Genomic DNA, 25,583 nt, shown 5'->3' on the forward strand with positions numbered 1-25,583 from the left:
TACTAGATTCTAGAACGTGCCTGTAGTGTGCCTTACTAGGGAAGTATAGAAAGCTTGCCCTAGTGTCAAGATAAACGTGGTGTACATCTCTTGCTTGGTCATTGCGGATCTTACTTGTGAGGCAAACTCTCGTCACCTCTGTGCATACTCTTTCACCGTTTCTCTTTGTTTCCTTGTCATCTTAGCCATGTCGTTCCGATCTAGACCAACATCCGTATTGAATTGGTAATTGTGCCAGAACATTTATGCCAAGTCTTGCCAATTCTTAATGAGTGTGTGGTCCAATCCGGATAATCATTTGAGTATCGGCCCCGTTAAACTCCTCTGAAACAATTGTACCAACAACCTGTCATCCTCGCCATATTGGCACATAAACCCGCAATATAACTTTAGATACGACAGAGGACACCCTACTCCGTTGTATTTTTCAAATTGCGGACACTTTAACTTGGCAGGTAGTTGAGCATTGGGGTAAAAACAGAGGTCTTTAAATCAAGTTCCACTCATGGTGTTAAGGCCTTTCATCTTCCTCATTTCTTCTTGCAAAGACTCCATTGCTGAGCCAATTTTTCATATGTTGCACTTTTGGCCTCTGTAACCCTGTACTCCCATTCGTCATTAGGAATGACCATAGGGGGTGGTCGATTACGTGGAATATAAAGTGGGGGCCCTTGGTATTCCGGCATTGCGAGAGGCATGGTGGTTTATGGTCCCAACAGAGGTTGCTCAGGTAGATCCTGATTTAATCTGGACACATGGTACTGCATTGTTTGGGCTTGTATGATATTGGCATTGGCTAACACGGTACTTACCATCTTTTCTTACCCTTCAATTATTTTTAGTAGTGTTGCTATTTGTGGATCGATACCTGACGTTTCAGCTACTGTGGGCTGTGCCGATTCGGAAGAACTCATAGTGACAGTGGAAGATCTGAGAAAATACGGAGGTTCCTCTGGTTGCTTATATTTCTTTCGTTTGACCACCTTTGGGTACAGAAGACAAAGTATTACTATCTTGTTTAAAAAAGGAAAATGCATGACATTTTATTAGGTCGGGTAAAGTTATTTATTTTAAAGTAAACGAGTTTTAAAGAAAAGAGTTATTCGGCACGGAGCCGACATTAACGCGAAGTTGGCATCAATACGGGACTGGTAAAACTTTTTGAAAAAGAATTAAATCAATCGGAGCTGGCATCGACACGGAGTCGGTAAATTTAAAAAGATTTCATCAGCACAGAGCTGGCATCGACACGAAGTCGGTATGACATTTTGTAAAAGTAGATTAACTGAAGCAAGTTGAGTTGTTTGATTGGTTGTCATCTTTGTTAGATTACTGATGGGTCATGGGCTTGATTCGAAATCGGATATGGGTAGTGGACCCATTTGAGGTGGATTATCAATTGCTGTGTTACCCCTTTGATAACATTTTGGTGAATCCTGAGATTGAATTGTACACTAACCCATTAAATAATTCATTTAAAAAAAATTAAAGGAGATTTTATTGAACTATTGAAAATTGCTTGACAGATAAGATTTTCATTGAATAATAACTTTCAATAACTCTGACTTAGATTTTTTTACATGAATGCTTGGATTTATTTGATCATCATCAGGATTGTTAGGACCATTAGGCTTGCTTCTCTTGGTTCTAACGATTGTCTCTTTGATCTCTGCTGGTCCATCTGGATATCCTAAGGTATACTTGTTCCAAGCCTTCTCAATGATATGCACTAACTTTTCCGTTAATTGTTCGGGAGAAAAGAATTCTTTGGGTAGAGGCAGTGAAAACTCTATAGGCATTTCATACTGTTCTGATATTAAGGCAGGTTGGTAAAAAGATGTCTTCTCCAATCCAATCAAATGGACATAATAGGATCCTTTAGTACCTAAAATAGGGTAGTCAGCCATCCACCAAGGGCATCTCAAACCAATATGACAGGCAAGGCAAGAATCCAACCATTTGCTCCAAGCCTTAACTGAGTTGTGACTTACTAACATGTTTCTCTTAGAGAAGTACTCTGGCCTATACTCGAGGGTTGAAGGAATGTCCACAATTTTAAGACGGTCGTAGAGCCACATATAAAGTAGGTGAGTGCTTCCTTTGAAACCTTTTCCCTCACAATTTTTTATGGTATCCAAACTTGATAAGGTTTCAGCTAGAATGAGAGGTACAGGATTGGCTTTTCTGGAGAGTTGGGAAGCTATGTCTATGAAGGACTCAGGAACAGTTTGACCCTCACTTTTGGAGGTCAGTATGTATTGGGCTAAGATCCCCAAACATAACCGATAGTCTCTAGTGGCTCACCAGGCTTCTGGTTTTACATTAATGGGATGACTGTGGGAGTGGTATGGACTCAACAAGGGTACTAAATCCAATCTCCCGTTACAGATTAAGACCTTGGCTTCTTCTTTTGAAATGTTTAGGCCTGTGGCAAGGTCACCAAAATATCCTGTCTTCAATGAAGGCTTGACTAGAGGACCTGAAGTAGATATCCCCATGATGCCACAATAGTCTTCATGAGCAAGACACAAGTGCATATGCCCAATGTGAAACATGTGAAGATAAGGCTTCCAACGATTAGCCATAGCGCGCAAAAGGTTCCAATCTATCTCAAACTCGTGGAAGTACAAGACGTATCTCAACATGAATTTTTCAAAGTTGAATTTATCTACGATGTGTATCCCAGTGATGGTTGTTTTGACCAACTAGTTAATTGGATTATTGCCTGCAGCTAACATCCTGAGTTGACACAAAAGAATAGCTCAATACATTTCTAAGGTCCATACAAAACATATCTTTATAAGTCATTTTTTTTAACAAAATAATAAATCTTCTGTAAAACATTTTTCCTTTTCTTTTCTTTTGAAAAATATTTTTCTTCTATTTAAATGGGTTGGGACCTGAATTAGAGGAAAAAAAAACTTGAATGCCATTTCAACTTAAATGGTCTGGCCCATCGTGATTGTTAAATTGAAATGAACTTGGTCATTGTGCTTCACTACCATATTTAAAATGGATTATTTATTAGGTTGGTGTACCTATTAAACAAATAGTCTAATTATCTTGAGGATAACATTGTAACCTTCTGATCTCAACAATTTGTAATGTCCATTTTCGAAAAGCAACCCGGGAACACCCACGATAAGTTCGAGTTGTGACCTATAGGAAGGTTCTTTTAGATTCTAGGTTTACTATTTGCAATGCAATTTATCTAGCCACCCTTGCCCAAGCGTACCTATATACCTCTCGAGCGTACTCAATCAGATGGTACGTGGTGACTTGGTTTGATATATTGTATAGGTGATAGTCTAAGACTCCAACTCATAATCTCTAAAGTCAAAACAGCTAGTTTAATCCCCAGTGGAGAATTGGTGCACGATGTTGAGCAAGGGCACTCTTAAGTCACCTCTCGTCTAGAATAGACGTCGTCTATCCCCCTAGTACCGTAATACAGCGGGGCAAGATCTCGCTTAGACACTGATTTTGATCAAGAAGTGCAATTAGATTACTTTGATATACCGTATAGGTACGAGTCTAGGGTTGTAGCTTTCATAAATGATTTTCGCATCCCGCAAGGGGACCGACCACGTACTAGTACTACGCTGGCAATCTGGATATGTAACTGTGCGGTTTACAATAGGATAAAGGCTCAGGTCGCTCCAACATGGGTGCATCGATATACCTACAGAATCACCCGATCAAACGGTACTGATGCCCCAGTTTTATATACCTTACGGTACGTGATTGGAGTTGTGATTTTCATGAATGACGTCGTATCTCCGAGGAGACTAGGCCACTCACTAGTGCCACATTGGCTATTTGGGACATGCAAGCGTGCAATGCAGTAAAGTAAACGTGCTAGTGGTGTGTGAAAATAGGATAGGGTGTACCCGGAGCATTTTTCGGATGACTGGGCCCGTGGGCCAAATCAAACCATTCATACATAGATCAAAGACTACCAAATCCATCACAGCCACATTACGATCATATAGGCACATTAAAATATACCTATAGAGACCATGACTGTTTAGATAATTAGTCCACAAGGATAGCACATTCATATTTAGGCATTGACTAATCCATTTTTTTTCATTTTTTTTTCATTTTTTTTTCATTTTTTTTTGTTTTAACGAATGAACTAATAACAATTGGACTATTCTTTTTATTTTTATTTTTTAATGGTCCAATTGATGATCGCTTTGAATTTTCATTTTGATCAATCAAAAAGTGGCGAGCAGTACGCCCTGAATTTAACAAAAAATGATCCATTTGATCTTTTGAAGCTTTAAAACTCTAAACAAAAAATAAATTCCAAGAGGAAAGTTTTCTAGACTGACGTAAGGAACAAGCTGAGGCACATTGATGATCATTTTTTTGTGCTCATTTTGAGGCACATTGCCTCTGGTTTTTGGCTTAAGCCAAAAAAAATTTTATGCTTTTTTTTTCTACTCATTTTATATCCCTATGCGAAGCCGAACGAAAATGTTAATGGAAATGATAGTAAACGGACTCAAAAATTGATTTGACTTGTCAAAATCTTGCTGACTTTGTCACATTTGGAAGAAAATTTTATTTTACCCAAAATCGATATACTATAATAGTTAATCGGAGATCGGACGAGAAAGTTACAATCAATTTAAGTTTGACTGTCCATTCGGCATAAAAAAAGGAAAAACATTTTTTTTTTGTTTTTTTTATTTTTTATTTTTTAACTCATTGTAGACACCCCATTTTTGCATCTGCCTGACTTGGCGATCCGTTACCCAGTTGTTGTGGATTCCTAATGATGAGCACAAAGAAATTGAAAGCTTGAGAGAAGCATCCTTCTAATTCCATTTTTTCTTCTAATTCTATTCCCTTCTTTCTCTTTGTCACGTGACATAGAATTATGCACGTTTAGGATCATTACATCATACACTCAACTTAGCAAGCACGTACAATTAGGCTCGCTAAACATTTGGACAACTAAGAGACCTCTCTATGCTAGGAAAATATGACCTCGAGACTTAGAAATAATCACGTTGCAATTGAAAGAAACTTCACGCCAAAATTCACCCAAATGGATAAAAATACCCCTCATAAATTATGGACCTCCGAAAAGTCTTGAAAGTACTTCCATTGCACTCAGAATAGGATTTCGAGTCTAACGGGACCCAAATCGATGAAATCAGATAAATTTATGAAAAAATCAAAAAATAACCAAAATGCCCCTAGATGTCCAACTTGCACGTAGAGACCTTGACTATTAGGGAAATCAAAATAAAACAACCAATTTGAAGCCTTTTAAATCAAAATAAAAAAAAATCAAACAATTCAAGTTCAATCAATTAAAAAAGTAAAACTCAAATTAAAAATTAAACAATTAAGATCAAATAATTAAAATTAAACAATTAAATTTAAATCAACATTCAATCCAAAATGTAATCAACCCATCAACATTTAAATTACAATTCGACTAAAATTAAAATTCAATCAACCAATTAATATTGAAATTAATCGATCACTCAAATTGAATTTCAAACTCTAATTGACCAATCAACATGTAAATTAAAAGCGATCAACCAACCAAAAATAAAATTGACTAATCAACATTCAAATTAAATCAACCAATCAACATTCAAATTGAAATTAAAACAAACTAGCCAACGAATCATTCCAACCGTAAAACTTAAACTAAAAACCTATGCGATGCGTGGGATCACCTCCTCTAAGAAGCCCAAAAAAAAATTAGAAGTAAAATCTCTACCTTCCTAGGTTCGGCAAACAAAGTTAGCAAGAATAAAAATCAAATCAAATAAATAAAAAAAAACAAATAAAAGAAAGAGAAAAAATAGAGGATAAAAAAATGGAAACATTTTCTCTATAAAGGATGATGCGTACTATCAAGAAGAGGGAGAGGATTGAACATTTTCGAAAGCCATAAAAGAGGGCTGACGTTTTGGTACAGATAATAATAAAAAAATAGCAAAAAGAAAGAGAAGAAAAAAAGAAAAAAGACATTAATACCTTTTTTCCCAAATCTTTTGCAGCCATTAAAGGTCCTTCTTCCCACATTTTTTGTAGCCATTAATGCCCTTCATTCACCATGTTTTAGAGAAGACAACCAGCTCCCATCTCCATTTCATCTCTTCTTCTTCTCAGCCTCATCTTCTTCTTTTCCCTCTTGTTCTGCTCTTCTCTCATAGCAGCCAAAAACAGTCCTTATCCTTTCCCAAAAAGGTCTCAAACACACAACAGCCTTCATCACTCTATTTCAATCTCCCTTTCTCTCCAATTGTCGTCTCAACACCTTCCATTACAACCCTATTAACAACCTTCCTTCCTCACGTTTTCAGCCCCCATTGCTTTGGTTGTTCAGTCTGTAGAACAACCCCATTACTTCCACCATTAGCAGTCCCAACCACCATTCAAAACACCCCCATCATCACCTTTTCTAGCAGCCCCAACCACCATTCAAAATGGCCCCATTGTCACCATCTTTAGTAGTCCCAACCATTGAAAAAACAACCCATTACAGCCCCTAAAACAGTCCAAAACCACCCCCCAATCATTGCTCCTTATCCCTGCAACGTAGCCTACATTAGCAGCAACTTTCAGCCCCCAACTTATCAAGTTTTTTCGACCCCTCTAACACCACCATTACAGTACCTTAACCTCGCATTAATCTTTGGTGTTGCTACACCTTAATCAGCAGCCAATCCCACGTTTCCTCTCTCTCTTTCCTGAACTCGAGCTCTCTTCACAGACTCCTCTTTCTCTCCCTGACGTCCTTACTTCAGCCTGCTATTTTTTATCTATCTTAAAGACTAGCAGCATCTACAAGGACACCTCTGCTTTGTCCTCGTCTCCACAGACATAACAACATTTTTATCTCGAACTTATGTCAACCTCATGTTGATTCAAGTTTAGTCTCACGCACACTCTCAAATTCTGAAAGAAATTCAGCAACCATCATTATCTAAAGGTGAGATTTTTTTAGGTATTTTGTTTAATGATGCTGATTATCTTGTTATCATAGCAGGTTAAATAAAAGTTGGTGACGACGTATATTCTGTGAAAAAAATAGGACTCGGGAAGTATACATATGATGTCATGGCATGGACATTCGAATGAAGAGATGATTTGTAATTTTTTTTAACATTGATATGCAGGGAATGAACGGGATGTCTATGCCTTGATAATAAATCAGGTTTGTTGGTTTCCCCTTGAAACCATGTGATTAATCGATTGACCTCCTATCTCTAATTCAAGATAACTCATCCATGCATGATGGTTAATTTAATTTGATTTGAAAGAGGGATATAGGTGAATTTGGTGTTGTAATTATTCATGCCTAGAATTTTAGTAAATTAACTATCCCATGAAAATCTAATGGGTGATCCCTTAATTATCGTGCATGTGGAGAGGGCCGGGATAATTTTTATATGAGGGTGCATATGGGTTGATTGGTCGATGTTACAAGGAGAATTGAGAACCGATTTTTTGTGTATATGGGGAGTTCAAGGTTAATGCTTTCCATAAAATTGGCACGTGGCCCTCATAACGATTTTTTGTTTTCCAAAGTAAAAATGAAAAATGCATGCTCATAGTTTTCTATTTTAGAAAATTCATATTTGCAAGTTACCCAATTTGAAAAGTCCATGTTCATAATGTCTATTGTGGAAAATCATTTTCTTTATGTCCATGAATTCCTAATTTCTGAAGTTATCATATGTGGTAATTTTCTATTTTGGGAAATCATTTTTATAAAATTCTAATTTGGAACTCATTATATTTGGAAATTTCTATTTGAGAAGTTTATTCTTCCAAGTTTTCAATCTGGAAGCTTCCCATATTTTTATAAACTCTTAATTTAGGAAATTTCTAATTTTTAATTTAGAAATTTCATGAATTCCCAAATTAGAAGTTTCATATTCCCAATTTTCCATTTTAGAAAGTTTTCACAAATTCCTATTTTAGTCTATTCAGAAAATCTTTGTATATTTGGATGGAAATGTTACTACGTGGATTTTGAAGCATAAATTATAATTAAGATTTTTTCAAAATTTTCTATTTTGCACGAAAGTCGAGAATCATGTAATATTTAGTAAAATATTGGCCTTGTGATTCGTTTGACACATTCGATATAATTTGATGATGATGGTGATGATGATTGGATCATAATCTTGACTTTAGTCTCTACCCATTGACCGTAGGATAGTTTGGATCGTAGTAGAGACCGATCATCTCGATCGGGCGGGTTCGGTGCCTAACACCTTCCGAAACCCTTAATCTGACCCTTTACCCATTTATTTGATCCGTAGGCCAACCCGATCCATTTTGGAGTCATTTATGGTTCCTAGACCTAAACTAGGTGGCGACTCCTTATTCCCTAAAAATCCCCAATTTACCAATCGGACCCCTATCCACAATTTGATAGAAAATGGGTCGAGGCGATTTCACTCATTTTGAGGCACATTGCCTCTGGTTTTTGGTTTGGGCCAAAATTTTTTTTTCATTTTTTTGATGATATTAATGCTTAAAAGACATATAATCAAAAAAATAAAAATAAAGAAAAAGAAACCTACCTAAAAAATAAATACAACAAATAGTGTTAGCTTGCAAATAAGAATATTTTAAAATTTGTTTTTTTAAAAAATGATCGAGTTGACACGAGGGTAGAGCCCTTACTCCCTAGTGGAGTTGCCAAGCCATAGATACATGATTTCGTCATTACGACGGTCACATCTACTAAGGATTGGAGTCACCACCATTCATATTGTAAGTGGGTATGAATGGTCACCCGATGTATATGTTTCGAAAAAATGATATTTTTGACACGTAGTGACTCGGGATGGATAAGGTACAAATCAAATCTTGAGATTCGGGGTAAGCGGCTCGCTTGGAGAAAAGGAAAGGTGTTAGGCACCCTTTTCTCCCCGTCAAGTGGCGGTAATCTCAACTCAACTCAATCATTGTGATTGAAAATACAAGAATAAAAACGAAGTACCACGTGTTGATAATGTGTACCCTAAGTAGGGATTTATTTTTGGCTTGATTATATGATCATCCCATTGAAGAGGATGATCCTTATAAACCTTTGCCTTGAGAACCTTCATCCTAACTCTATCTAAAATAAATAAAGAGAGGAGGGGATAATAGAAGAGGGAGGAGGAGAGCGTAGAAAGAAAGATCGGGGATTGCCTTGAACCCACCTTGAAACTTTAAAGTTGTTTTTCTTTTTTTCCTTCTTTTTCCCCTTCTATGTCTTCTAAGGTCCTTAGTACTTTATCAAAATGTAACTTTTTTTAATATATAAAATAAAAGAATAGAGAAGAGATGATGAGAGAATTGAGAGTAGACAGTAGAATGATTTTTTGTGAGACTTAGTAAGAAATTTTTGTAGTAAAAGTTGGGGGCCTTTTTTGGGAAGAGGAGGAGGGTAAATATAGATGTTGAGGGGTTATTTTAGGGATATAATGGGGTAAAGTAGGGGAGAGTAAAGAATTGCATATGTTTTAAAGGTAGGGGGTATGAAATTAGGAGTTGGGAAGAGGGGTAATTATGTAATGAGGGTAAATGGGTTGTGTTTTGATTCAAATGATTTGGATCTTACCAAAACCATTTGGATGGAGTGTTTGGTGAGGTGAGATGATGGGTGTTTAAGAAGGTGGTTGATTGATTGAGTGGTATTTAGTTTAAGAGAATAGAGGGTGTAAGAGAGTGGTTAGGAGGGGGAAGGAGATGGTGACATGTGACAAAATGTGTAGAGGTTAGGGGTTTAGATTTAATTGATGGGAGAGCTTGATTGTTTGACTTGAGAGGATGGGTGTAGGTTTAGATTGTAGAAACGGGTTTATAGGAAATGATGATGGTAAATTAGGAGGAGGTATGATGATGATAGGTTAGGGGGAGGTGTGGGTTGATGTGTTTGATTTGAGAGAATAGGGGTTAGGGAATTATGAGGGTAGGTTAGGGAAGGGTGTGGGTTGATGTGTTTGATTTGAGAGAATAGGGGTTAGGGAATTATGAGGGTAGGTTAGGGGAGGGTGTGGGTTGATATGTTTGATTTGAGAGAATGGAGGTTTATAGGGAGTAATGAGGGTAGGTTAGGGGAGAGTGTGGATTGATGTGATTTTTTAGAAAAAATGTGATGGGTTGATGTGTGGGTAGATGAGGTTTAATGGGGATGGGCAATTGGAGGAGGGAGGTGAGATGGGGTGATGACATGTGTCATATTTGATTATCAAGATGGTGATTGATTGATGTGGGTGGTGGTTGATGGGTTAGGGTTGTGGGTTGGATAATGAATTGGTTATGGATAGTGCTTAGCAGGCTTTTATTGTATTGGGCTTGGGTTTTAGGATGGTTGTGGGTTATTTTGCCTGGATGGGGTTTGTTTTGGGTTGAATTTTCGAGGATAGGTTCATTTTAGGGTTTAGGTGATATGGGATCGATTTTAGGTTGGGGGTAAGGTGAGAAATTAATTTGGGAAAGAGTTGAGGGCTTGTGGGCTTCGAATGGGCTTAAGGTGTTTATGGATTCGGAGGTGGAGTGGTGGAAGTAGAGGAAGGGTAGGCATCCCAAGTCTCACATTTTTTGATTTATTAATTTTTTTGAGATTTTTGACAATCATTGGTTTGATAAAAAAATGTCATGTGTTGGCAAATCATGCTTTTTAGGCCCGTGGGAGAATTTTATCGAACATTCGGGTAGTCTTGGATACAAAGGTGGAGCGGTGAGGGTTGGACAAGTGGAGGATAGGTCAAACCCCTTTGGTGGGTCCTTTAGACCATTGGGAGGTCTCAGGGACCTTGGTTCGATTAAAACACCACTTTTTAGTGATTTGGGCTTTTGAGGCCCGTTAGTCAATTTTGTCAAAAAATCGATGGTTTGAGTGGAATGGGGTAGATGGGAGCATACCAAGTCCTTTTGGTGGGCCCATTAGACTCTTAAGGGGTCTTAGGGGCTTCAATTTTGATAAAAGTGCCCCATTTTAATGATTTGGGCCCTCGAGGCCCGTTGGCCAAGTTTATTGGAAAATTACTGTTTTTGAGCCCTTTCGAGTAGGGGCTCGTTCAAATTGGGGTGTCTACAGCTGCATCCTAAGTCTCACATTTTTTTAATTTATTAATTTTTTTGAGATTTTTGACAATCATTGGTTTGATCAAAAAATGTCACGTGTTGGCAAATCAGTGAGGGTTGGACATGTGGAGGATAAGTCAAACCCCTTTGGTGGGTCCTTTAGACCATTGGGAGGTCTCAGGGGCCTCGGTTCGATTAAAACACCACTTTTTAGTGATTTTGGGCTTTTGAAGCCCGTTGGAGAATTTTGTTGAAAAATCGATGTTTTGAGTGGAGCGGGATAGATAGGAGCATGCCGAGTCCTTTTGGTGGGCCCGTTAGACCCTTAGGGGGTCTTAAGGACTTCAATTTTGATAAAAGTGCCCCATTTTAATGATTTGGGCCCTCGAGGCCCATTGGCCAAGTTTATTGGAAAATTACTGTTTTTGAGCCCTTTCGAGTAGGGGCCCGTTCAAATTGGGGTGTCTACACCTAATGTTACCACTAATCATTTGCCTACCTGTCAAAATTAGCCTCCACCCATGTTGAACTAAATTTCCTCAGCAGAACTAGAACTAATTGGCTTGTTTTCCTTCATTTGCTTGATCGATCCTAACGATTTATCTACACCTTATCGAGATGAGTCTATTTATCCTATGGCAGAAATAGTGTTGGAGGGCAAAAGTTTATTGCGGCAATAGGTCATTCAACATCTAACAAGTTGAAATCAGAGTATGCAATCATGATCTATCATAAAGATATTCGAAGAGTCATAGATCTCGGTATCATAATCTATCCATTAGAGTATTTTCCCTAGCTTTGAAGTTTGAAGTCAATCACCCATAAGTCATTTCTAGATTTGATTCAGTCATGTTAGTTTTATTTAGTTAGTCACGCCAATCATGTTACTTTTATTCTGTTAGTCGCATTTGTTTTTATTCAATTAGTCGAGTCACTAATGTCAATTTTGATTCAATCAATTGTGTCAATCATGTTGGTTTTATTTGTCAATTCTAGTCCATCAATCTTTGTTATCGAAGCTTTTTCTCAATTCCAATGAAATAAAAGAGTCTTTTAATTATCATACGTGCAATAATGATTCAAGTATCAAATCTAACATGGAAAGAGTCTTGAGCTCAATGACCGAATTTGATAAATATTAGAATAAAGAATAAACCTAAGAAGAGAGATTTGGTCCTTCTTTATTCTCAAAGGAACATGAGAAAACAATAGACTTAAGAAATTTGACAATGACAATTTTTTCATATGGTCCCTTGAAGATGTGGCAGGTACTGCATTAACAAACATCCAACCTTGCTGCACCCGAAATACTGAGCATATCAGGACATGAATACAAAAATGATTATCAAATTTGAAGTTATCAAAATGATGCATTTGAAGCTACTGACAAAAATGACAAGATCCACACCTAAAGAAGGAACCATCATACTTCTCACTTTTGAAAAGAAAGACTTTCAAAAATACTCAAGAAGTTGAATATTCCAAGCAGATATGAAGAACTCAATATTGTGAAGAGGAATCACACTTAATTTCTTTTTCTGTGAAAATTCTAAAGATGAAAGACCCATCTGGGGCATTACATCCATTCTCAAAAGAAACCTAACTCGACAAACCAACCAGGACATTAGGCTCCCAGAACCTTAGCTAGATTAAACGATATTTTACCTAAGGAGGTCTTCTTTCGTAGAATCATCTTTTCTTTCTTACCCACAAAAATTTTAAAAAATAAAATCCTATCTTTAGTCCCTTGCATCCTATTTCAAAAATCAATAGCCTCTTCTTTCTAAACTACACCTACCAACTACGTTTGACCCGATTCTAAAGAAAAAAAAAATTGTGGTACATAAGTAACTTGAGAATTTACTTGAGGCCCGGTTACACAAAAAATGCAAAAAAATATTCTCTCAAGAAAAGTGTCATTCAAAAAGCATCTCTTATTGAAAGGTACAAAAAAAGAAAAGAAAATAACAATATCAAATTAAGGGCATTCTGAAAAAAGAGAATCAAAAGAATTGATAGAAAAAGAGAATACTAGACTAAGCTCACCTATTAAGTCCTTTTGAATAGTAGTTGATTTGGTTAAGGTATGATAAGCCTAAGGTTATCGAGCTAGATTTTCGTGATCATGAAAAAAAAAACCTAGTAAGTTGAAAATCCAAAAAGGCGACTTAGGCAAAAGTTAGGATATAACAATAAAAAAAAGTGCCTAGTAGGTCGAAAGCCTAAAAAGAGGACTTGGGAAAAAATCAAGATGCCCCTAGAAAAGAAAATTTTAAAGCCCGCTAGATTGAAAACCTAAAAAGCAAACCTAGGAAAAAACTGAGGAACCAAGAAGAGAATCTTGTTGAGTTGAAAATCCATGAGAACTACTTAAGCAAAAGCAGCGGCAAACATCATAACGTATTCGAATAACAACATTGATCTCCCAACAAAGAACTCATCTCCAACTAAAAGAACATAGAAATCGAAAGGGATTTTGAAGCCAACATAAAATATGTTGGATCTTCAAAAGTAAGGTTACTTATCCAAGTATTTCAAAAGGGAAAATGCAAAACCATTGACCCACTTGGAAGAAGAAGAACATCTTCCATTCCAATCATTATCAAAATTTCAAGTCTAACTTAAGCATTTATCAAAAGTAAGGAAAATGATCAATTCCCTTAAAATTTTAAAAGAATGCCAATTCTACGATTTATCGTTTATCAAAGTTCATAGTCTCTTGTCCATACTTTCCAAGTGCAATTCAGTTAACCAACTTCGAAGTCAAGCTTCAGTTAGAAGTCAACTCTAAACCAGGGGCATTTTCTAAAAGTCACCATGCTTCAAATTTCATTCTTAATTGCATGAACAAAAAGAAAATTCTTACTCTCAAAGTCTAAAAGTCTAATGGAGCCCAATGCTAGTTGTGAATCGAAATGCATGATAAGCTAATAGAGGTACCAACTGATTTAACTCCCACAACACTACGACTCTAAAAATCAAACTCGTTGATATAAGACCTCTAGGTGTCAAAATTTTCAAAATTTTTGGTAGTAATCCTCTAAGGTTTTCATTTATTTTTAAAAATTAGACTCATTGGTGTAAGAGCTCTAAGACATCCAACTTTTCAAAAAAATTGATATGAATCCTCTAAGGTTTCCATTTATTTCAAAAATCAAACTCATTCGAGTAGACATCTAAGGTATCCAAATTTTTGAAAATTTTGATATGAATCTTTTACGGTTTTCATTTATTCTCAAAAATCAAACCTGTTGGTATAAACCCTCTAAGGCATCCAACTTTTTGAAAATTTTAGTTTTAATTCTCTAAGATTTCCATTTATTTAGACAAATCAAACTTATTGCCTTGAGACCTCTAAAACATCCAAGTTTTCAAAAAAATTGGTATGAATCCTCTCAGATTTTTATTTATTTTCAAAAATCAAATTTGTTGGTGTAAGACATCTAAGGCAACAAACTTTTCTAAAAATTTGGTATGAATCCTCCAAGGTATCCATTTATTTTTAATTTTGAATAAAAAAATACCATGATTCCCATGAAATTATGTGCTTCATACCATGTCTAGTCCTATAAGGGGGTGAATAGGATAAACTAAAATTTATTCCAAGTATCCAATTTTAACTTAGATTGAAATTTGACTGTGTTCTAAGTTACTCATCAAACCTCAATTTTGCACTTATGTCTCTAAATTGTATTTAATGAAAATACGCTTGGAATTTAAACACTCATTTTTTCATGTCATTCAATTGCCCATGCATATAAGATTCACCTATTCAGTATTCATGGCATCTCATAACATTTAAGGCATTCAAGTATAAATTGTAGAAATATGAAATAAGACAAAAGACTTATAATGATTTGACAATGTGCCTACATCCATTCTCACGACATGTCACTAATTTGTAATGAAATTGATGTTCACTAAGAATCTAAACATTTATGGCATATCATACATAGTGGTGGTAATATCATTGTTCTTTTCACCAGAGTTAATATTAATCTTACTTTTACCTTACTTGTGGGGCAAGTAGGGGATCGAACCCAAGAGAAATGAGGAGTAGAGTTAAGCTAAGCGGATAAAATTCAAATTAATCAAAAGAAATTAAAACTATTTTTCTTTGTATTTTTAAACTTATCAAGACGATCTAAAGTTGCTAGAAAATGAATCAAAGTAAATGAAGTTAAAAGTAAGTAAACTTATGAAATTAAAGCACCATTGGAGGTTAATCTACCTGGAACATGTTGATGAGCAATTCCTAGTCTTTAGCCTTTTTTATAACTCAATCATAAGGGCTTGGTGTTAGCTCCATAGATCGAAAAGTTTAGCAAATAAAATCAAATGAGGGAACATAAACAAAGTAGAATTCCTTGAACTTCTTACTACCAATTATCTAGTTTAAGTATACTTTATTTTTATCTAATCTAAGTATATGGAGATCGAGTTGCTGTTTTCAAGTCTTCTCAAGAACCATTGCAAGGAACTGACGGTTCGATGACTAGGACAAGGACAAAGCGGATGGAAGAGGCATTGCAAGGCTTGATTGTGGAAGTCCAATACAAGGAGGCCATTCTAGAAGATTCTAAGACTAACCTCGGAGATATCAAAGTTTCATCAAGGATGGTCAACTATCTTTTTATGCAAAAGATCAATTTGGAAGATCAATTTGAATGCAAGGGTTAATTGGGAATTTTTATGTTCTAATTGTCCTTAGTTTGAATTCTTTATTTCCTAAGGACTAATTAGACTTTTTTTTATTTTTTTCAAGGACTAATTAGAATTAATCTTGATCTAATTTGTCTATAAAAAGGCACCTCATTTTGTAATTGGGACACAATTGATAATTTACATCTTATGAGATTTTGAAGTTTATTCAAAGAAACTTGAGTTTTGTTTCATGTTTTCTTTATGGGTTTTTTATGAGTTTTCATTCGAGTTCTTGAAGAAAAGACATGACTCTTTGACTTATCAAGGAAGTGATCAATCCTTGTGGTGTCATTAGATTGAGGTTTCAAGGACTTAGTTTCCTTGGGGTTTTAGTCCGATCAACATTTTAATTTGTTTCTACACAACTTGTGTTTCCTTCGAATTAAAAGATTCCTAGAAGAGATCATCAAGACGAGTTTCCAAGAGGAACCATATCATTTGGTATCAGAGCACCAAGATTGCTGGAAAATAGATCATTATTGAAGGAATTCTTCGAATTGGAGAATAACGGGGGTAGATCTTGCTTCCTAACAAACATTCATTCCAATTCAAAACCAAGGATGGCTAGATAAACCAGGTTTTTTAGATTTCAAAACTCATTCTTGATGCATTCTTGATTGAAGAGAAACATTCTTTGTTGCTGTTATACATTTTTTTTTTTTTATTATTCAAAAACTATATATATTGTTCAATCTTTTAGGTGATATAGTATAAATCAGCAAACAACTTACTGGATTTCTTGTTGTCACAACGATTTTTAAATTCTTGATAGTAAATCATTTGTTGGAGATTACGTTGTTTTAATAGAATTAAATCATCAATTCCATTGTCAAAGTTGCTGTAAATTCTTCGTCAAATTCATACCGAATATGTGTTGAACATAAACGTTTCTTGAGAGAGTATATAGTCACCGTTCTTGCTGTATTCTTGTCCATTAACGTTGTGTGTTCATCACCATAGGCATTGTTGTGTTTTTTTTTTCTCTCGCCATTGATGTTGCTGCAATCAATAGAATATAACTAGCTATTGAACTCGAAAATATTTCTTGCTGTTTTGTTCTTGCTGGAAATTCAGAGAAAAAAAAAAAAGACAGTAACATATATTGATATTGCTGGAATTTGTTTCTTCTTTGATGTGTTTCATTCCAATTCATGTATAGAAGGTTTTAAGTTGCAGAAAACTCTTGAAGGAAGTTGATATAGTTTCTTTAATAACATTCTCTTTTTTTTTTTGTTGTTCAGCCTTTATAAGGATCAACATCCTTCTAAAGAGGGATGTTCATATATATATATATATATATATATTTTTTTTTTTTTTTCTTGCTGGTTTTTCTTTTATTGCTGTTCATAAAGGTGTTGGCTCTTCCTTGCTGAGTTAATTGTTTGCTATTTCGTGCATTCAACATTGAGATTACAGAGAAAAAAAAAATCATGCTATAAATAAAAAATAAAAAAAAAACTGTTCAACCATCTTCAAAGAACTAGCATCTTTGCTGTTCTTGAACGTTCTTGTTGTTCTCATCGTGATAATTGTTGAATCTTGTTGTCCCCAAAAGTTTCTTGATGAAACTCAGCCACTGCATTTGTCACTTTGTTGCTGAATTTTGCGTTTGTTTTTATAAAAAAAAAAACAAAGTGACGAATGTCATCTTGTTTGAACTTGAAAATTTGTGGCTGGTCCATAACGTGTTCATAAGGTTTTTATATATAAAAAAAAAAAGAGAACTCCAGAAACGTCAAGCTTACTGTCTCTGATTCATATAGTTTGCTGTTTGCAGTAGTTTGTTCACCAAATTCAATGTTAGAGTTGATATCAGATTACAATTTAAGGACAAATCTTCATATAGTTTGTTGTTTGCTGTAGTTTGTTGCTATATTCGCCGTGTTAGGTACATTAAGATTGTTTGAAACAAAAAAAAAGAAAAAAAGAAAACAGCAACACAAATTCGTGATTACCTAGATCATCCTCGAACTTGTTTTCAGAAAATTTCTTTCGTAATATTTTTTTTTTTGTTGGGCTGAGATAAAGAAAACAAGAAATCGTTATTGGTTGTCTATATTTGCTTCTTGCTGTTCATCACGTTCGTTTCGGAAAAAAAAATGATTGATATTCGTTGTTCGTAGTACAGAAAAATCGATAAAATTGGAGTTGCTAACTTCAAACGGCCATAACTTTTGATTTGGATATCGGAACGACTATTAGTGCATATCAAATCGAAGCTCTTTTCGAGATCTACAAGTTGAACTAGGCATAGCCTCATTCCACACCGTTTCGACCTCCAATTCCATCATTTTCATCACTTTTCGGGATTTACAAGATTGTTGCATTTTTTTTTTCGTTTATTTTAACTTATAGGGTTTCAACCATGAGTAAGGAAGGAGGAGAACCACATGAGACCGACTTAAAATTATTCATCAAGGCCGTTCATGACCAATTTAAATTGTTGAATTCAAGGTTGGACAATATGGAATCCTCTAATGAATCTAAACCATATCGAAGACATGAGTTCGACGGAAAAGAAGATATTCATTCGAAGCGGAGAGAGTACATTATCGACGGGATAAGAAAATAGATTTCAAAGAAGATAACAATTTGGGTAGTATAAAGATGACGATTCCGACCTTTCACAGAAAGAATGATCCTGAATTATATTTGGAGTGGGAAAGAAAAGTTGAGCACGTTTTTTATTGTCATAATTATTCTGAGGATAAAAAAATAAAGCTAGCCGCCGTGGAATTTACAAACTATGCTAGTATATGGTGGGATCAATTGGTGATCAATAGGCGTAGAAATGGTGAGAGACCTATTCGATCATGGAATGAGATGAAGTCAGTGATGCGTAAAAGATTTATTCCTAGCCATTACTATCGAGATTTGTATATCAAATTGCAAGGGTTGGTTCAAGGTTCCATGAGTGTAGAGGATTATTATAAAGAAATGGAGATTGCCATGATTAGAGCAAGCATAGAGGAAGATAGAGAAGCAACCATGGCTAGATTTATTGTCGGATTGAACAAAGAGATTGCTGATATGGTTGAGTTGCACCATTATGTGGAGATGGAAGAGTTACTGCACAAAGCCATTAAGTGGAAAAGCAAGTCAAGTCTAGAAGTTTCAGATCTGGATCATCTTTCAATAGTCCTTGGAGACTAAATTGGAAAGACAACCAAATTCCTTTCAAACCAAAAGAAGAAGCAAAGTTGAAGAATTCTATTTCTATTCCTAAAGATAGACCTGAAATAAGGCCTCTTATTAAGTCACGCCAGATTAAGTGTTTTAGGTGCCAAGGGTTCGGACACATTGCTTCTGAATGCCCAAACAAAAGGGTTATGGTTGTATTGGCAAACGGAGACATTGAAAGTGCTAGTTCAAGTGACAACGAGATGCCTCCATTAGAGGATTGTTCTGATGTTGAAGCAGAAGAGCCTGTGCATGGTGATTTAGTTGTCACCAGGAGAGCTTTGAGTATACAGCCTAAGGATGAAGGAGATGAGGAGCAACGTGAGCATATTTTTCACACAAGATGCCACGTGAAGGATAAAGTCTGTACATTGATTATTGATAGTGGGAGTTGTACCAATGTTGCTAGTACCTTGTTGGTAGAGAAGTTGAATTTGAAATAGCAGAAACATCCTAAATCGTATAAGCTACAATGGTTGAATGATTGTGGAGAAGTGAAGGTAAACAAGCAAGTTCAGGTTCCTTTCTCAATAGGCAAGCATGTGGATGAGGTTATTTGTGATGTGACACCGATGCATGCTGGTCATATATTGCTCGGTCGACCGTGGCAATTTGATAGGAGAGTTTCACATGATGGGTACAAAAATCGATATTCTTTTGTAATGAACAATCGGAAAATTGTATTGGCCCATCTCAAACCTTTGCAAGCTTATGAGGACCAGGTCAAGATAGCAAGTGAGTGCAAAAAGAGAGAAAAACAAAGGTGTGAGCAAAAAGTAGAGCAAAGTGAGCAACATGGAGAGGAAAATAAAATACTGAGTGTAGTTGCTGAAAAACATGAGGTTAAAAATGTAATGATGGCAAGGCAACAAGTATTAGTACTTATACACCAGGAAAGTATATTAGTTGTTGTTGATAGGTTTAGTAAAATGACCCATTTTATTGTATGTTTTAAAATCAACGACGCAACACATATTGCTGATTTGTTCTTTAAGGAAGTAATGCGATTGCATGGGTTGCCTAAGTCAATTGTTTGTGATAAAGATGTTAAAATTCTACATTATTTTTTGCATACTTTATGGAATAAATTAGAAACTAAACTTCTACTACAACATATTGAGTTTGCATATAATAGGACTATTCATTCTACTACTTCATTTTCTCCTTTTAATATTATTTCTGATTTTAATTCTTTAACACCTATGGATATTTTTCCTTTGCCTACTAATGAGCATGTTAATTTTGATGATAAGGAAAAAACAGATCTTGTGAAATATTTACATGTCAGAATACAGGTCAACATTGATAGGAGGAATGATCAATATGATAAGCAAGCCAATAAGGAGCATTTAAAAGTTGTCTTCCAACTTGGAGATTGGATTTGGGTTCACTTGCGTGATTCGAGGACGAATCTTTTCGAAGAAGGAGAGAATAATAGAGATCGGGTTGATATTCCCAAGTCTTCTCAAAAACCATTGTAAGGAATTGGCTAGGTCAAGGACAAAGAGGTTGGAAGAGGCTTTACAAGTATTACAAGGCTTGATTGTGGAATTACAATATAAGGAGGCTGTTCTAGAAGATTCTAAGACTTAAATTGGAGATATCAAAGCTTTCTCAAGGATGGTCAACTATCTTTTTATGTAAGGGATCAATTTGGAAGATCAAGTGAGATGCGAGGGTTAATTGAGAATTTTATATCCTAATTGTCCTTAGTTTTGGTCTTTATTTCCTAAGGACTAATTAGAACCAATCTTGATCTAATTTGTCTATAAAAGGGCACCTCATCTTGTAATTGGGACACAATTAATAATTTACATCTTATGAGATTTTGAAGTTTATTCATAGAAACTTGAGTTTTGTTTCATGTTTTCTTTATGGGTTCTTTATGAGTTTTCATTCGAGTTCTTGAAGAAAAGACATGACTCTTCGACTTATCAAGGAAGTGATCAATCCTTGTGGTGTCATTAGATTGAGGTTTCAAGGACTTAGTTTCCTTGGGATTTTAGTCCGATCAACATTTTAATTTTTTTTAAATAATCTAGAACGTTCGAAGCCTTCGAATAAAAGGGTTCCTAGAAGAGATCATCAAGAGAAGGTCTTAATCCAAGAAGGTTCTTATCATGGGTTGTGGACTATGAACTTTAGGGGTGTGCTATAAGAATGGACTTGAATTTGGATTAGAAGGTAGGTTTTGTCTTGGGCTTAGGTTGGATTAGGAAATAGACCTTGGTTATGGTATGGGTGATAGAGCGGTGAATAGAGAATGGTTACGGGTTAGGGACAAGGTTGAGCATGCAAACTATATGACATGATGTATGTATGCATGTATACATGAAAATGAAGCCAAGTAGCAATGCGGGTCCGTCGAAAATCTTAAGTTCTAAATCGAAATCAATTCTAGAAAATTTGAGTTTTCCTTACGGGTTCGTGCAAATTGGGGTATTTACACTTGGCCTTGCTAAAAGAAGTTGCACATCAACCCCCACCTCACGAAGAGGAAAGGGAAGAGTCGGAAGAGTCAGATAGCTCTTCCTATCCCTTGTTAGATGAAGAAGAAAACATACCTGATTTAGAGGAAGAAAGTGAAGAAGAAGAATTACCAGTGGCTGAAACCATTAGACAAATGTCTTCTTCAACTGATGGGGGAACCGCAGCAACTTGTATTACTTATCCAGAACCAGCAATCGGCAAAGTAGTTGAGTTTGAACTGAAGAGTGGGTTTTTACACCATTTGCCCAAATTCCATGGGCTTACTAATGAAGATCCTGATAAGCATCTCAAGGAGTTTCAGTTTACGTGTTCAAGTATGTGTCCACAGAATGCGGATCTCAACATTTTGAAGCTGAAGTCATTCCCTTTCTCACTTGAAGATAGGGCAAAGACTTGGTTATTTGATCTACCTTCAGGCTATATCAACACATGGGAGAAATTGATGATTGAATTTCTAACTAAGTACTTCCCCGCCTCAAGGATTACTATCTTGAGAAAGCAAATAACTGGAATTGATCAAAGAAAGGATGAGGCATTTTATGCCTACTATGAGAGATTCAAGAGTTTAGTTGCATCATGTCCTTCACATGGGATGAAGGAAGGAAATCTACTTACTTACTTTTATGAGGGACTCCTCCCTCTTGAACGTCAATTGTTAGATGTTGCTGCTAGAGGTTCTTTTGTGGATAAGACACCTGAAGTTGCTAAGGAGTTGCTCGCCCAACGTGCTCTTAATTATCAACAATATGAAGGAGTGTGAAACTCCACTCGTGGGGTGAATGAGATATCTTCTAACTCTACTCTTGAGGAAAAAGTTAATAAAATGTCTACTCTTTTATCTCAGGTATTGAACGTGAATGGATTACAAGTACAACAAGTTGCTCAAATCTGTGGTGTGTGCTGCACTCAAGGGCATCCAACTGACCAATGCCCCCAACTGATCAATAATGGAGGATGGGAGTCTCTTAATGTTGTTGGGTTTCAAGGTAATCAATGTGGACATAGGTATAACCTTTTCTCTAACACATATAATCCTAGACTTAGAGATCACCCCAATTTACGTTGGGCCAACAATGATAATATTCATAACCCTCAAGGACAAGGGCAAGTGTTTCCACGCCCTCCAGGTTTTCTGATGAGACCTCAGGCACCTCAAAACTTTGTATCTAATCCTCATGTGCCTACAAATTCTACTGCTCCTAATTATGATGAGATTTTAAAGTCCCTTGCTCAAGGGCAACATAATTTAAATATTGCTACTCAAGTTCTTGTTACAGGTGACAGGCTCACACTAAAGACATTGTAGAGTTGAAAAAGCAGTTGGGACAAGTGGTAGACTTCATGGGAAAGATAATCGAGTGCGAAAAATTGCCTAGCAACATTATTCCCAACCCAAATATCGAACAAGCTAAAGCTGTAACGACAAGGAGTGGTAAGACCCTTGTGTATGTTCCCAAAGCCCTAAAGAAGGCCCAAGTGACCCAAAATGAGGAAAAAGACAAAAAGAAAGATCCTGCCACATCAAAGACAGAAATGATTAGTCCTTCATCATCTGAGAAGGCTTTGAAACCTCGAGGTAATGTGCAAAACCCTAAAAATTCTTTCGATTCTAATCATTTTGCTCGTATGCCTTTTTCTAGTAGGTTTGCCAAAACCAAGAAGGATGAATCTGATCAAGCCATCTTGGAGATTTTTAAGAAGGTACAAGTCAACATGCCTTTGATTGAGTATTTAAAGCAAGTGCCAAAATATGCCAAATTTTTGAAAGAGCTTTGCACTACAAGGAGGTAAACTCGTTAGAAAGAGGTGGTAAAGATGAATGAGACAGTCTCTACTGTCATCCAAAGGAAATTGCCACCAAAGCTTAAGGATCCAGGGAGTTTGTCTGTTCCTTGTGTGATTGGTACCAATAAATTTGATAATGTCATGTTAGACTTAGGAACTTCAATTAATGTGATGCCTTATAGTCTTTATGCTTCTTTAGATCTAGGTGAACTTAAAAGTGATAATGTTGTTATCCAATTGGCTGATCGATCTAACAAGTATCCTAAAAAATACGTTGAGGATGTTCTTGTGCAGGTGAATCAACTCATTTTTCCCGCTGACTTCTATGTCCTTGATATGGAAGAGGCACCCCTAAATTCCACTCCATTACTTTTAGGGCGCCCATTCATAAGGACTGCAAGAACAAAGATCGATGTTTATGGAGGAACATTGACCATGGAATTTGATAATGAAATTATACGCTTCAACATCTTTGAAGCTATGAGGTATCCATTGACTGACATTAAACCCTATTTTTCTATTGATATTATTGATTCATTTGCGCAGAGGTTTATGTAAGCAATGGAAGAGGATGAGTTAAAAGTAACACTCTCTCAAGGAGTTGGTTATAATGAGAACAGAGATTCCATTTCTAAAGCTGAGTTGGAGAAGGTTGAAGAGCCCATTGTGATCAGAACAGTGGCCCCTCTTGAGTCCCTACCCATTTTACCAAGGTATATTCCTCCTTTGTCCCTTCCTATTTCTACTAACAAGATGTTACCTTCAGTGATACAGGCCCCCACACTTGAGCTTAAGGTTTTGCCAGATCTCTTGAAGTATGTCTTTTTGGGGGATAAGGAGACGCTGCCTATTATTATATCCTCAAAGTTGGAGGAGAATCAAGAGAAAAAGCTTGTGGACATTCTTAAGAAGTACGAGACTGCCATTGGTTGGACTTTGGCAGATATCAAGGGAATCAGCCCAACCATGTGCGTCCATAAAATCTTATTGGAGGATGGTGCCAAACCCACCAGGGAAGCCCAGAGACGCCTACATCCACCTATGATGAAGGTAGTGCAAGATGAGATAATAAAATTACTTGATTGTGGCGTTATTTACCTTATTTCAAATAACAAGTGGGTGTCTCCTATTCAAGTTGTGCCAAAGAAGTCTGGAGTTACTGTAGTAAAGAATGAGGAGAATGAACTAGTACCTCAACGAGTTGTGACTGATTATCGAGTTTGCATAGATTATAGGAAACTAAATGCTTCAACAAGGAAGGACCATTTCCCTCTAGCTTTTATCGATCAGATGCTTGAGAGGTTAGCTGGTTACCCTTTTTATTACTTTTTGGATGGATATAGTGGGTACAACCAGATCTGTATAGCCCAAGAGGATCAAGAGAAGACCACCTTCACTTGCCCTTTTGGCACTTATGCCTACAGACGTATGCCATTTGGATTGTGCAATGCACCAGGTACGTTTCAACGTTGTATGCTTTCCATTTTTTCTGAATACATTGAGAATATCATTGAGGTGTTTATGGATGATTTTAGTGTCTTTGGTAGAGATTTTGATGCATGCTTAGGAAATTTGGAACTTATTTTAAAACATTGTGTTGAAACTAACTTGAGATTTTCCTCTGTTTTCATATGTTGCTCTAGTTAAATCCTACATTGACATCTCACGTTATTTTTTGTCATCTTGTTCATCGTAGAGTTAATTTTTCTTTTCCTACCGATGATGCTATGTGATGTTTTGTCGTGTTTTGAATAATTCACGATAGGGGAGATGTATCATGTTATCTTTTTTGTATTTATTTTGTATATAGATAGGACTAGGAAAATCTTTTTTCATGCATTTTTTATTTATTTTTACATATCGATAGGATTAGGTGAATATATTTTTTATGTGTTTTTTCTATGTTTTATTTATTTTTGTATCTTAATAGGATTAAGGAATTTTTTTGTGTTTTTATTTATTTTTGCATATTGATAGGACTAGGAGAATGTGTTTTTTACTATTACGATCATCATGCTAGAATGGGATTTGTATGACTTATGATGATATTCAAGTTCTTCATATTATTTTAAAGTTATTCCACGTGATTAGTGCACTTCTTGACTTAACCAATATGCATGTCGTTGAATGATAATTGTTTTGACAAGATCGAAAATTATGTATCCATGCCTGCTTGGTTATTTTGAGAATTGGTTAAACGTGGATTTCTTCTTCAAATTCAGAAGTTTTATATGCATTGATATTTGTAAATCTCCAAGTTGGTAAGCATGATAGTGAGGCTTTTTTTTGTTATTTTGTAAATTTCTGACTTGGTGATTCATTGTAAATTCATGATCTTCTAATTTGGAACTCTATATTCA

The 25,583-nt window shown here is 35.9% G+C and overlaps 1 protein-coding gene across 1 annotated transcript; it reads left to right on the forward strand.

Annotated features, from left to right (window-relative positions):
• The first annotated feature begins 23,253 nt into the window (after positions 1–23,253).
• Positions 23,254–23,781, forward strand: LOC147398234 (uncharacterized). The gene has a single exon (XM_086446678.1). The coding sequence runs from the start codon at positions 23,254–23,256 to the stop codon at positions 23,779–23,781; it is 528 nt and encodes a 175-aa protein (XP_086302804.1).
• Positions 23,782–25,583: the final 1,802 nt, after the last annotated feature.

This window comes from Akebia trifoliata, chromosome 7, assembly GCF_017979445.1.
Source record: "Akebia trifoliata isolate Shusen 1 chromosome 7, ASM1797944v1, whole genome shotgun sequence".
NCBI classification, from domain to species: domain Eukaryota; kingdom Viridiplantae; phylum Streptophyta; class Magnoliopsida; order Ranunculales; family Lardizabalaceae; genus Akebia; species Akebia trifoliata.